The following is a 14,527-nucleotide window of genomic DNA, read 5'->3' on the forward strand; positions in this document are numbered from 1 at the left end:
TGTGGGAGGGGAAGGAGAAGCCAGTCCTCCCCTCCAGTGTACCTCCTCCGCTAGAGTAGTGAACCCCTATGGGGCCCCTCGGGGCTCCCCGATTGTCGTGGGGGAGGGTGTGACCCGAGGACGAAGGAGAAGGAGTCGCTTGGGTGCCCTCGGCCCCTTTCCTTCGTTGACCGCCCCCCGGGCTTTCCTGGGCCTTCCCTGCAGGCGAGCGAGGACAAGGTGAAGCAGCTGGTGAAGGAGATCGGCCGGGAGATCCAGCAGCTCGACATGGCCGGCTGCTACTGGCTGTCGGGCGCCACCATCGAGCATGTGGCCCGTTGCCGCAGCCTGGTGAAGGTGAACCTCTCAGGCTGCCACCTGACCTCCCTGCGCCTCTCCAAGATGCTCTCGGCCCTGCAGCAGCTGCGCTCCCTGGCCATCGACGTGAGCCCCGGCTTCGACGCCGGCCAGCTGAGCGGTGAGTGCAAGGCCACGCTGAGCCGCGTGCGAGAGCTCAAGCAGACGCTGTACACGCCGTCCTATGGCGTCGTGCCCTGCTGCACCAGCCTGGAGAAGCTGCTACTCTACTTTGAGATCTTGGACCGCACGCGCGAGGGTGCCGTCCTGTCGGGCCAGCTGATGGTGGGCCAGAGCAACGTGCCGCACTACCAGAACCTACGTGTCTTCTACGCGCGCCTGGCGCCCGGCTACATCAACCAGGAGGTGGTGCGGCTCTACCTGGCTGTGCTCAGTGACCGCACGCCTGAGAACCTGCACGCCTTCCTCATCTCCGTGCCTGGCAGCTTCGCCGAGAGCGGGGCCACCAAGAACCTGCTGGACTCCATGGCCCGCAACGTGGCGCTGGACGCCCTGCAGCTGCCCCGGTCCTGGCTCAACGGCTCGTCCCTACTGCAGCACTTGAAGTTCAACAACCCCTTCTACTTCAGCTTCAGCCGCTGCGCCCTGTCCGGCGGCCACCTGATCCAGCGCGTCATCGACGGCGGGAAGGAGCTGCGCAGCCTGGCGAGCCTCAACCTCAGCGGCTGTGTCCACTGCCTGTCGCCGGACTCCCTGCTCCGCAAGGCGGAGGACGATATCGACAGCAGCATCCTGGAGACGCTGGTGGCATCCTGCCGCAACCTGCGCCACCTCAACCTCTCGGCCGCCCACCACCACAGCTCCGAGGGCCCGGGCCGCCACCTGTGCCAGCTGCTGGCCCGACTGCGCCACCTGCGCTCCCTGTCCCTGCCTGTCTGCTCCGTCGCCGACTCGGCGCCGCGGGCCGACCGCGCTCCCGCCCAGCCCGCCATGCACGCCGTGCCCCGCGGCTTCGGCAAGAAGGTGCGCATCGGCGTGCCGTCTGGCCCTGGCCCCTTCCCGGGCCAGGCGGGCCCCCAGCCGTCCTCCGTGTTCTGGTCCCTGCTGAAGAGCGTGCCCTTTCTGGAGCGCCTTGAGCTGATCGGGTCCAACTTCTCCTCCGCCATGCCGCGCAACGAGCCCGCCATCCGCAACTCCCTCCCGCCCTGCAGCCGGGCGCAGAGCGTTGGGGACTCGGAGGTGGCCGCCATCGGGCAGCTGGCCTTCCTGCGGCACCTGACGCTGGCGCAGCTGCCCAGCATCCTGACGGGCTCCGGGCTGCTCAGCATAGGCCTGCAGTGCCAGCAGCTGCAGTCCCTCTCGCTGGCCAACCTGGGCATGATGGGGAAGGTGGTCTACATGTCCGCCCTGTCGGACATGCTGAGACACTGCACACGGCTGAAGGACCTCAGGTGAGAGGGCCCTGGCAGCTCCTGGGCGGTCTGCGCGCACCTCGGAGGTGGGAGGGGTGGTGGGGGAGCGTGGGTGGCCCGGCCTCTCGTTTGGTGGATGTTTGTGCAGCTGAGCCCATCTGCCAGGGTGGCCTCTAGTGGCTGAGTGTCTGGGCGGGGCTGACGAGGGCCTCGCAGCAGGGGAACGGTCGGGGAAGCGGTGGTGGGGCCGAGCCCAGGGAGGGCAGGTGGGAGGCGGGAAGCGGGGCCTGACCGGGTCCTCATCGTGGCGGCTGTGAGTGATCGCGATCGTGCTAGAAGGTGCTGCTGTGTGCTCAGTCTTTCTCCGTCCTCATGACCGCCCCATGAGGTGGCCGCTCTTGTTCCTGTGCGGCAGAGCTGGTAAGTGGGGGGCGGGGGCTGGGAGGCCAGTCTGGGGCTTTCTGTCCGACTTTGTGATTCTCGGAGCTACAAGTCCGTGAGCCTGGAGACTTGAGGCAGAAGAGATCCTTGGATTCTGGATAGGCAGCATGTACCATAGCCTGCATGGTCTTGTGAAAACACATGTCTCAAACCACCAGTGAGGTGGTTAGGGGAGCTGGGTGAGGTGAGAGGACTTCAGCTGGTAGAGGGCGTGGGCCAGTTTCCGGTTGGGAATGGTTCCCCCCTCCCCACTGACTGGCACCCCACCTGGGCAGGAGGGGCCGGGATGGAGGAGCTAGAGAGAGGGGTGTCGAAGTGGGGGCCACACACGGTTGGGAGGTGATGGTGGCCTGGAGCAAGAGGCAGGCTGATTGGAGAGAGAGGGGCGGAACCCACCCAGGCTATTGTCCTAAGAGCCCAGACATGAAATGGACTCCTACTGAATGGAGCTATGGAGTGAGGGGTGCTCTCAGGAGGATCTGGCATTTAAAGGGGAGGGCTCTGTTGACTGGAGATGTGTTTGAAAATCTGGACAGAGCTGATCTTGCAAAATTGCACTGCTTCCCAGAAACTTCTGGACAGGTATGGCGGCAGCGGGCCCCAGCTCTAGTAGGGCTTCAGGTTGGGGAGGGAGTGACAATGGGCGTAGGTCCGTTAGCTGGTTTCTCCGTCAGGCTGGAGCTCTGGGGCGGGGGTGGGGGCAGCACCAGCGGGCCCCGAGATGTGTCCTCATCCCCATGATGGTTATTACGCACTTTGTGCCTTTGGTGAGGGCCAGGTGCTCAGCCAGCAGCTTTCGGGCCCCATCTGCTTTAAACCTGGTGACAGCCGTTCATCGTTCCCATGTCACAGATGAGGTGGCGGAAGCTTGAGGGAGGAGCTGAGGTTCACCTTGCTCAGTGTGACTCTGGAGCTTGACCTTGGCTCTGGAACCATAAAAAAATGGAGACAGCTGTGTCTTTGCAGACCTCCATTCTCCCCTCAGAGGGTGTTGTGGGACAGGAAATGGACCAGATTTGAGCTGGAGCTGGCAGAGCGCTTTGCTGCTCACACTGGGGAGTGTTGCAGATCTCCACTGCACACTGCGTCTGCCCTGCCTGTGTTTCCTTGTCCAAGCACAATACAGACACTGCGGCTCCCTGAGGCCCTGCTCGTCGGGGGTGAGAGGCCCAGGGTCTGACCCCAGCCTTCCACGTGGTGGAGCAGGTGTTCTGCCGTGTTGGATCCGCACGGCCTGGACCTGCAGCTTGGGACCTTGTTTCCACAGAGCCCCGCATTTGGGACTTCTTATTATGCTGTGTCCTGCGCGTTCTAGTTACACTTGGCTTTGAGAACCGTAATGCTGAGTTTTTAGAATCCCCTGGTTTGGAAACCTGAGTCAAAGTTAACTTCCTGTGAATGTTGTTGTCCAGTGTCCGTGAGACCCTGGAGCAGCGTGCGCTGGGCTCTGGCTGTGCCTCCCCAGCCACTTGGGAGCTTGCCCGGAGGTCGTACAAGAGGTCATAAGACAGTTAGGGATGCTCGATGGACAGAGTTGTTGTTCCCATTGTGGGGCCTTTGGGACCCTCTGTCCTGTTTTGGGTGGGCCGGACACTCCTGGCCGCTGGCTTCCCAAGGCTCGTGGGAGTGAGGACCGCAGGCCTGCTTTTTGCATTCTGACTCTCCCCCTCCCCCTCCACGTCCCTTTTCCTGCCCCCATCGAGTCTTCTGTGTTTACTCTTTCCGGCTTGGGCACCGCTCCTGCCAGGGTGGGACGGAGGAGGGACCCTGACCGCAGTGGGCAGCCGCCACCACTGCCTCCACAGGAAGGGCCTTTCCAACTTCTTTTTTTTTTTTTTTTTAAAGATTTTACCCATTTATTTGACAGACAGACATCACAAGTAGGCAGAGAGAGAGGAGGAAGCAGGCTCCCCGCCGAGCAGAGAGCTCGATGCTGGGCTCAATCCCAGGACCCTGGGATCATGACCTGAGCAGAAGGCAGAGGCTTAACCCACTGAGCCACCCAGGCGCCCCAAGGGGCCTTTCCAACTTCTGAGGCGCCCACATCTGCCTTCTTGCCTGCGTGTCTGTGACACCAGGCATCCACGCCCTCTCTTTTCACTGGTTCTTCTCTGTCCTGCACCTTGTCCCGCCTTGCTTCTTCCCGTGCTATTGCGGTCACATCACTGGCCTTTCTGGAAGAAGCGGCGGTAGGGGGGTGACCCGTAGGCCACATGTCCCTGGGAGCTGCGGACGGATCCCTGTGTTTGACAACAGAAGGCCCCACAGGCCTGCAATCCTGCTGAGTCTGTGATTAGGAATTGAATGTTCCTTAATGACAGGAGCCCAAGTAGAGCATTAGAGGTCAAATTTCACCAAATTCCAAGCCAGGATGTTTTCTGGATCTCTCATTTTTCCCGTCAGTGTTTTTTTGCTTTCTTGCCAGCCCATTAAGCCTTGTACCTTTTCTAATGGGACTGTGGTCGCACAGTTTGGTCATCGTCCGGGAGTGTTGGGGAAAAACAGAAATCAACGAAGGTAAAATAAAGTAATACAGTCACGTAATTCAACAAGTCAGAGTAGTCGAAATCTCTCCCCCAAACTCCTGCCTTGTGTCCAGAGCGTTCAGTGTCTGCTGCCTGCAGAGCCCCCTGGAGATGGCAGGTGCTCCAGGCTGTCTGGGCTTACCGGCCCGTCTGCCTGGGGTGAGGGGAGCGGGTGTGTCTGAGTTCGTCCCCCCCCCCCCCCCCATTCCCGTTCCTCCACCTGTAAAGTGGGGCTGGTAAGTCCAAAGGAATTTGTACCTGTAAGGCCTATGGAACAGGGCTTGGCACCTGCCATCCATGTGATGGTTCTTTCTCTGTCTAGCAAATATGTGAACACCTGTCACACCGGGTTCTGTCTGTAAGGAGAGATCCTTGTCCCTGGGAAGCTGACATTCCAGTGGGGCAAGTGGGCCAACAGTGCACGGAGGAAAGAATGTGGTTTATGAGTGAGTAAGGGAGGCTGGGGAGAAAGAAGCAGAGCGGGCTGAGGGTTGCTGGAGGCCGGGGGTGGGGTGGACGTCATGAAGGTGAGATTTGAGAAAAGATTTCACAAAGTTAGCTTAGGAAAGTAGAACCTGGGAGGAACGTTCCCAGCCAGGCAGGTGGAGCGGCACGAGCTGCTGGTGACCGGAAATCACAGGCAACTTATGTTTAAGTGAGTTAACATGAAATATGGTTGGGTATGTGGTTTCTCAGCGGTATGAGCCACAGTTCAGGTGCTCGGTGAGTGCACGTGCTCGTGGCTGCCGTGGTGGACAGGGCGTACATATGGAATGTTCCCGTCTGCACAGAAGGTTCTGTCGGACAGAGCCGAGTTCGTGCCAGGGCCCTGAGATGGGCGGTACCGGCTGTTTCAGGAGCAGCCAGGGGCCCAGGTAGCTGGAGAGGAGCGGACACACTGCTGTGTCCAGCTAGGGCGGGAGGCTGTGTCTGACGCTCAGGGAGAGACCCGGAGTTGGCTGATTGATCGGATCCATGGGGCAGGTGGGGGGTCAGGGTGAGTCCAGATGGTGCTGAGGCTTTTGGCCTGAGCAGCTGAGCTGATGGGGCTGCCATCAGCGGAGAGGGAGGCTGTGCAGCTCGGCTGCACACATGCACGCTGGAGTGTGTGAGGCCATGGGCCCCAGCCTGGGCCTGGGGTCACTCGGCAACATTAGGAGGCTGTGGAAGAATCAGCAGAGCCGGCTGGGCGAGGGCAGGCTGGCGGGCGGGGAGCTGGCAGACAGAGCTGGGAGGCATCCCAGGAGCCACAGGGAAGGGCCGGGGGTGCCGACTGCAGTTGGATTCTGTTGGTGGACTTGTCATGGCTGCCAGGTGCTTTTCCCACATGTAAGGTTTGACCCCTTGACATTTTCAACAACGCCAGAAGTAGAAGTATTGTTGTCCCATTTTGCAGATGAGGAATGTGAGGCTCAGAGTGTTCAGGAGCTGGTCCGTGGGCCCCTGGAAGCACTTCCTGCCTCATGGGGCCATTGAGCATCCAACAGTGTAACACAGCAGCATTCAGCCGTCACCGAGTGGCTTCCGGGGCTGGCACGTGATCCTTGTGGCGAGGTCCTCCCCGGGAGCAGGGCTGGGCATGCATGGTGGGTTTTGTGGCTGGGGAGGCCCGCAGGACCCAGGATAAATGGGTTTTGTAGGTCAGCCCGAGAACTTGACTGCTGCGCATAATGGGCTCTCTGTGCACGCCGGCTGCTGAGAACCATGTCTGAGCAGAGCTGGGTACTGCCTGTTCAGAACAAACATCGCTTTCTAAAAGGCGGCCAAATGGCCCCGTTCCTCTGGATTCCTGCCTTCTGCGGCAAGCCGAGCCCGGGAGGCTGGAGTGAATGGAGCAGGTGGTACTTGCCCACCTGCCGCGGGCAGGAGCCGCAGAGAGGAGGCGGCGCTCCGAGCCCGGGAGAGGCTGGCACGCTGCTTCTGGGACTGGCTCCTGGGCAGCTCCTGCTCTTCCTGGTGGAAGGCCCCTGAGATGACAGCCCTTAGGGTCCCCAACCGGCCAGCTGCTGCCACTGCTGTCCCTATCAGTGACGCCCATCAATTCGAGCTTTGTTCCCGCTGGGACTCCTGGCCAGGAGCTGTGTCCGTGCAGCCAGGGCCGCTCCTGCGGGGAGGTGGGGCCGAACTCGTCGTTCCATGGCGCACCTCGGCAGAGAGAGGATTACAAGCTGGACAGAGAAGGGCACCTTCTTTCCCAAGACTGATTAAGCCCTGCCTCACGGGGGAGGGAGGGGAAAGCATTACCCTGAGTCACCCAGCGCTGCTCATGACCTCAGAACCAGGGCAGCGTCTGGGCGGAAGCGAGAGGCCCGGTTTGGAGCCAGGCCTTGGAGGCTGTCCCGAGACTGCCCTAGAGGCCTAGCTAGGTCCCTCTGGAGGTGGGGCGGGAAGATGAGGGGTGGTCCTTGAGCATCTTCCTGTGCCCACAGAACCTTGTGGAGACCAGGCTGCCTCTCGGGGAGCGGGCTCCGGAGGCCAGATCCTCACTGGTTGGAGGGTTGAGGCATGGCTGGGAGGGAGCCAGGGCCAAGGGCCCCCCAGGGTGAAGGTGATCGTGATGGATCATTTCGTCATTCCCAGCCCCGCAGTACTGGGAGCAGAGGGGAGGTTGGGATGTGTGGGCCCTGCCCGCCCAGGCAGCTGGTGGAGTGGACGGGCCAGCCCCCCTCCCAAACACCTGTTGTAGCCGGCTGCCTTCAGAGTGGGAGAGCCTGGAAGTGGTTGGCTAGTTGAAAACCATTTAGAAGGGTATGTGAACACAGCACATAGTAGCCCTGTGCTTACTGGGTTTGTAGCCAAGCTCTCCCAGTCACGTGGACCCGCAGCGCCACCTAGTGACCAGGGCGCCCCAGGCCTGTGCTTCCTTTCCGGCAGGTCGCCCCAGGGACCAGCCAGAGTCTGGACTTCCGCCCCTCCTGTATTCCCACTTTCAGGTCTGCAAAGGGATGTTTACCTTAGGACTTTTAAAAGAGTGATTTGTTTTTGAAAGAGACAATGAGGGATGCCTGGGTGACTCAGTCAGTTAAGGTGCTGCCTTCAGCTCAGGTCATGATTCCAGGGTCCTGGGATCCAGTCCCGCATCGGGCTCCTTGCTCAGCAGGGAGCCTGCTTCTCTCTCTGCCTCTGCTCGCCACTCTGCCTGCTTGTGCGCTCTCTCTCTGACAAATAAATAAAATCTTAAAAAAAAAAAAGTTCAAAAAGTTCAAACATTTTTGCAAGAGAAGTCAACTTTTCCAAAAATTCACATTCCTAGCTAGGAGGACATTTTCTTCCTGTCTGGGCCCTGTGTGACTTCGGTTGTCACCTTGCCCTCGGTTGGGGTGCATTAGGACTGCACCCAACCACCCTCGCATCTCTGAGGGGCGCTGGCTCTCTGAGTTCTTTCTTTAAGGATGGAGTTCTTTCAGCGGGGTCTCGGTGTCAGGCCGGGGCTCCATATCTCTGGAATGGGACACCTGCTTGTGTCGCGTCTCTGCCGGCTGTGGCCGCTGGGGGGATTCTCGCCATAGGGTTGGTGCCCAGAACAGCCCCATCAGCGGCCTCCCTCCTTCCTCGCGCTTCCTGCGGCTCTTGTCATCCCTCACGTGTTCTGAGTCTCCGCTGATGGTGGGAGAGTAAATGTGAGGCTTTTTGAAATCTTACCCCAGGAGGACCCACAGTTCCCCGCCAGAATGTTAGTGTCAGGAGTTTACTAGAATCAATCTTTCTTTCTGGAGCTTACTAGAATTTCTTTCTTTCTTCTTTCCTTCCTTCTTTCCTCCTTTCTTTCTTTCTTTCTTTCTTTCTTTCTTTCTTTCTTTCTTTCTTTCTTCTCTCTCTTTCATTTCTATAACCCATGCGGGGATTGAACACATGACCTGGAAATTGAGTCAGAAGTTCTATTGACTGAGTCAGCCAGGTACCTCTCTACTTACATTTAATTAAAGCAAAATTAAGGGCCGCCTGGCTGGCTCATTTGGTAGAGCATGTGACTCTTGATCTTGGGGTTGTAAGTTCGAGCCCCAGGTTGGGCACAGAGAGTACTTAAAAAAAAGAATATAAAATAAGATTAAAAACAGTCTCACAGGGGCGCCTGGGTGGCTCAGTCATTAGGTATGTCTGTCTTTGGCTCAGGTCATGGTCCCAGGGTCCTGGGATCGAGCCCTGTATTTGGCTCCCTTGCTCAGTGGGCAGCCTGCTTCTCCCTCTGCTTGTGCTTTCTCTCTCTGTTAAATAAGTAAATAAAATATTAAAACACACACATACAAAACCAGTCTTACTAGCCATATTTTAGTGAGTGGTGGCTCCCCTACTGGACAGCTCAGAATGGAACATTCCGTTGTTGGGGGACGTTCTGTCTGGTGGCTGCTCTATTAGATGGCTGGCATTGGTCTTTCTTTCTCAAAGACCCCATTTTACTTACTTGTTTATTTAATTAAAAAAAAAGATTTTATTTATTTATTTGACAGAGATCACAAGCAGGCAGAGAAACAGGCAGAAAGACAGAGGGGGAACCAGGCTCCCTGATGAGCAGAGAGCCGGATGTGGGGCTTGATCCCAGGACCCTGAGATCATGACCTGAGCCGAAGGCAGAGGCTTTAACCCAGTGAGCCACCCAGGCACCCCTATTTATTAAATGCTTTATTTATTTTTAGAGAGAGCACGAGCAGGGGGAGGGGAGAGGGAGAGGAAAAAGAGAATCTCGAGCAGACTCTGCACTGAGCACGGAGCCTGATGTGGGGCTCAATCTCATGACCCTAAGATTGTGACCTGAGCTAAAATCAAGAGTGAACGCTCAACTGACTGAGCCACCCAGGTAGCCCTCAAAGACCCCATTTTAAAATCCTTTTTCCTTTGTCCTGTGACTTGTTAGTGTCCCCGGGTGTTTGGGTGACAGGGATCTAATGCATGACCCGTTTGGGCCTTGTTTGGCTTTGAGGACTGGGGGGCTATCTGCGGCCCTACAGCCAGTCCTGGTCAGATCAACGTCTCTCAGGATGTGGCTGGATTCAGAGCGTTTGGGGTCTCTCTCCCTGTGGGAGCTGGGACAGGACACTCTTTTCTCAGCGCAGACCTGCTGCCTTGTGGGTGTGGGCATTTCTTGCTCATTCTAGAAACTTCTCTTGTGAGCCCTGAGTTGTCCCCTGGAGATTTCCCCGCGTGTCCCTGTGATGCTGTGTCTTTGTAGGGCCTTCTTGTAAGGAACCAGCCCTTGGACTAGAGCCCTTCCAGTCTGGCATGATCTCATCCTAACGCCATTGCATCTGCAAAGACCCTGTTTCTTAGGAAGGTGTATTCACGGGTGCCAGGGGTTAGGACTGTCACATGTGGAGGTGGGGCACAACTCCCACCAGCTCCCTTCTCCTTTCTCCTAGTTCTTGGTGCTCCTCCTGATAGTTCCTGGAATCCTGTTAGCTTCCCCCAGCCCGTCTTTCTTCCACTGGCTCTCATTCTAGAGGGCTCCTGTGGCCTGTGGCCCAGTGTCCTGCCACAAATCCGGGCCTCTGCTGGTTCCACAGCTGTGTTCACAGCTGGCACTGAGCTGTCCTGACAGTTTTCCTCAGTGCCTCCGACAGTGCGTCCCCAACACATCGCTCTGCCCTTGGAACTGCTCTGTCCTCTAGGGTTTTTGTCTGGGTGTGCAGAAAGTTCTGGAAGGGTTTGGAGTATTGTCCTGCACTCCGTGTTCCCGGAGAGTCTGGGTGTGCAGAAAGTTCTGGAAGGGTTTGGAGTATTGTCCTGCACTCCCTGTGGCCGGAGAGTCAGTGCGGACTCTGGTGGTCCTTCCTGCCCATGCTGAGGCCCTGCCCGGCGCCCAGTGGGGCTCTTGCCGTCTCATCCTATCTGTGTCTTTAAAGCAGGTCTGACCTGGGTGGATTACCAGTCTTTCTTTTGGTGTCCACAGCTGAAGTCCTGGCTTTGTAGCTTGGCTCTTCTTACCCTGGCTCCCCTCTAGGGGATTGTGGATCTGCGTTGTACTCCCCAGCCTTCTGCATGGCTGGAGCCACCCCGCCTGGCTCGGGTGCCTCTCCCGCCCCAGCCTCCAGATCCCCTCCCTGTCCCTTGGTGTTCCTTCATGCATTGCAGGCGAGCAGTGTTGTGTGACGGGGACTGTATCTAAGTACGTCTCTCTGCCCAGCAGGTCAGCGTTTGAGGTGGGGGGACTGCTGAGCTGGCAGGGCAGCAAACGTGGTGGCGTCTAGGGCCCGAGCAGTGACTTGGCTGGGGTCTCCGCAGTGGCTGGCTGCTCGCATCGGGCCTACGGGGTCTCCCCGTGACTTGGGATCTTCTGGGAAGACCCCGGGCTCTGAGTTCTCTAGTAGCCCCGCAGGGGGTTGTGGTGTAGTCCAGCGTGGGGACAGCTGGTTTAGCTTGGGTGGGAGGCCCTAGACTGAGAGGCCCCCGCGGCTGGTGTGCCTGCCAGCAGCACAGAGCTCACTGTCCTCTCCCCCCGCAGGCTGGAGCAGCCCTACTTCAGCGCAAACGCCCAGTTCTTCCAGGCGCTCAGCCAGTGCTCCACGCTGCAGCGCCTGTGCCTGGTGTCCCGCAGCGGCACACTCCAGCCCGAGGCCGTGCTGGCCTTCATGGCCCGCTGCCTGCGCGTCGTCGTGTGCCACATGTTCACTGGGGAGTCCCTGGCCACCTGCAAGAGCCTGCAGCAGTCCCTGCTCCGGAGGTGAGTGTCTGAGGGCGGGCTGGGCAGAGGGGGCGGGGGGCCGCCGGGTCGCTGGGGGCCAGCAGCTGGCTTCTTGGACATAAAGATGCCTGCAGAGATGGCGTGAGAACAGACAGGCTTCCTTTCCCCACGGGGCCTCAGCTCCCAGGCGCTCCCTCTGCCACACGCTGAATTTCTACACAGTTGCAGCACAGAAGTGTTCTTTCCATCCCCAGCCTCCTGCGTGGAAGCTCCTTGTCCCTGCGGAACCATTCTCCAGATGTGGGGTACCGGAGCCGCTAAGCCTGCAGCCCCTCGCGGCCCCTCAGCCCTGTCCCTGGACCTTTCCTCTTCCAGGGTGTGATGCCAAACTGCTCCTCACACTCATTGTCCTGTCTCCTTAGCCTTGTTCAGTCTGTGACAGTCCTCAGTCTTTCCTGGTCTTTCATGACCGTGACACTTGTGAAGAACACTGGCCAGGTGTTGGTAGATTGTCTGTGACTTTGGACCAGAAGTCCACAGAGGTGACGCCGTGTCCTCAGTGTGCTGTGCCAGGAACATACAGTGTTGGCCCGTCTTCTCATGGGCGTCTGAGGGTTTCTCGACTGTAGTCGCATTATCCCCTTGTTTTTTTTCTTTGACGATTTTATTTATGTATTTGTGAGAGAGAGAGAGTGTGAGCAGGAGGGAGAGAGAATCTGAAGCAGACTGACTCCCCACTGAGCGCAGAGCCTGAGGCTGGGCTCAGTCCCATGACTGCAAGATCACTACCTGAGCTGAAACTGAGAGTCGAACGCCCAACCTACTGAGCCACCCGCATGCCCCCCATCATCCCCTTTCTTTTTTTCTTTTTTTAATTTTTTTTCTAGATTTTATTTATTTATTTGACAGACAGAGATCACAAGCAGGCAGAGAGGCCAGCAGAGAGAGAGAGGGGGAAGCAGGCTCCCCGCCAAGCAGAGAGCCCGTTGCGGGGCTTGATCGCAGGACCCTGAGACCATGATCTGAGCCGAAGGCAGAGGCTTAACCTACTGAGCCACCCAGGCGCCCCCATTATTCCCTTTCTAATAGTCACCTTGTGGGAAGAAACTTTGAGAGTCTGCAAATACCCTGTTTTCTGTCAGAGTTTTGTCCACTAATTTTAGTGTCCATTGATGGAGCTTGCCAGTGACCGTTGTTACTTTGATATTTGGCTAATGACGATTTTCTGTTTCCTGTGTTCCTCCTAGATTTGTTCTGGGAGCTGTGCTGTGAGAAGGAACCAGTCCCTTCTCCACATTTCCTTATTTAATATTTCTTGGTACCAGAATAGACTCATGGATATTTATCTTATTCAGTGGGTTTTCATCACCATCCCACTGTTCATGTGGCTGCACAGATTGTGCCAGATTTGGCCATGGGGGTGTTCTTTCAGGCAGGGTCCTGTGCCCTTGGAACATGCCCCTTCTTTTTCTGAGCACTTCCTTTCTGGCACTACCAGACATTGCAGCCCCAGCCCTGGAAGCAACCATTTCTCCACGGAGCCTGGCTCCCTTTGTTGGAGGGCGGAATTAGAAACCAAGGTTGGCTTGTGGATGTGCTCACTGCTGCTGGGGTGTAGTCGCCTCCGGGCCCCCTTGTGGACAGAGTGGGAAATTCATCTACGGCTGTTCTTAATGTGTGTGCGTGCGCGCGTGCGCGCACACACACACACAGACACAGACACAGCCCCCCTTCCCCCCGTGTTTCCATATCACCCATTTGCATCGACATTAAAAGCGAGTTCATACTGACACTTTGTATCCCAGGGTTCCTGCAGAACCCCCTCCTCCTGACACACTCCCCCGACACCCCCCCCATCGGTAAACAGCCCAGCTCTCACCACCCGCAGCATGTTTGCGGTTCACTCCGTCCTAGTGCGCGCATGGAAGGCAGTTTTGGAAACAGCAGCTCACTGCCTAGAGGCTCGTATGTGTTCCCGCTGTCGTCCGATCCTCGTGGTCCCCTGCCTTCCAGAGTTACTCAGGATCATTCTTTGCTTCCAGCCTCCTTCAGTGTGGTCCTGTTACTCATTTGTAACACAGTCGGCTTTCTGTATCGCTGTGTTATGTCGCATTTGGCATTCATACCGCGTTCTGGTGGACTGTATTTGCCTGGGGTTTTGGTATGTGAGGCCTCGGTGTGGCTCAGAATGCACACTCTCTCCCACTTGGAGAAGTGCCGCCCTGTGTCCTCTTCCCTCCACCTCACCACCAAGTCCCTGCAGACAGCTGGTCCTATCACTGCTCAGTTACTCTTTCCGTATTTTTTTTGCACAAATGAACAGATAGTGTTTTCTCCTATCCCTTTCTCTTTTATATGTGCTTTGCTCTTTCCTTGATGTGTGTATTGGAATTCAGTTTGTACCACTCATGCTTACTGCCCTGCATTCTTCTTTCATTGTGGTAAGATATACATCCTACAGTTTTCCCTTGTTACAGTGTGTAATTGTGTAGCCCAGGGGCATCGCGCACGTGCACACCATTGTGCAACCATCCTGCACCCAAGACTTCATCTTCCCAAACGGAGGCTCTCTCTGCTGAACTCTAACCTCCTGGACCCGGCCCGGACCTGGCTCCCACTCTCTGCTTTCTGTCTCTGTGAGTCTCACAACTCCAGGGACCTCGTGGACGTGGAACCTCAGCTCTGGCTTTTTCTGCCTTCCCTTAGAAATTTATTTTAAGAAGCTTAAAAAAATAGAGACAGAAGACGATCGTGTATTGATGGAAGTGTAGCTCCTCTGACTCGCTGAACCTGCCAGCAAGAGTTTGCTGTTCCAATCCTGAAGGGCACACGAGGGGACGGGGCTTTGTATCTGTGCGTCCGTCACGCCCACAGACGCATAACGCTGCACGTGGCTGTGTAGCCTGTGCTTTTCACCTGACGTGGATCTGAGCTTTCTTGTTGCTCTGTACCGGGACTGCTGAGGGCCGCGTGCGCTGATCCTCCCGGCAGGTTCGTCGCATTTTACGTGTCTGTGTGCTGACGGGTGTTCCACTCGTGTTCCGTGTTTCCTCTCTCTTCGCGAAGGTCCTTGTGCCCGCTCCCCCATGTGCGGTCTGCGCATGCCTCAAAGGGAGTGCGTTTAAGAAAACGCCAAGATGCTCTCCAAAGCCATTCTCCCAAGCCCGGCTTCCACTCACAGGCTGTGAGAGTCCCTGCCCCATGTCCTTGTCCCATTCCTTGATGTCATTAGACTT

General features: G+C 57.3%; 1 protein-coding gene across 4 annotated transcripts in view; it reads left to right on the forward strand.

The window, feature by feature from the left end:
- The window catches only part of FBXL18 (F-box and leucine rich repeat protein 18), a 96,531-nt gene that overhangs the window by 8,949 nt on the left and 73,055 nt on the right, over window positions 1–14,527 (forward strand). For all 4 annotated transcript variants that reach the window (XM_032872758.1, XM_032872757.1, XM_032872756.1 and 1 more), the window contains 2 exons: window positions 205–1,748; window positions 11,112–11,330. In XM_032872758.1, the coding sequence (XP_032728649.1) occupies window positions 205–1,748; window positions 11,112–11,330 (1,763 nt within the window). The remainder of the gene's footprint in view (window positions 1–204; window positions 1,749–11,111; window positions 11,331–14,527) is intronic.

Source organism: Lontra canadensis, unplaced genomic scaffold (assembly GCF_010015895.1).
Source record: "Lontra canadensis isolate GAN:19392208 unplaced genomic scaffold, GSC_riverotter_1.0 scaffold45, whole genome shotgun sequence".
Taxonomy (NCBI): domain Eukaryota; kingdom Metazoa; phylum Chordata; class Mammalia; order Carnivora; family Mustelidae; genus Lontra; species Lontra canadensis.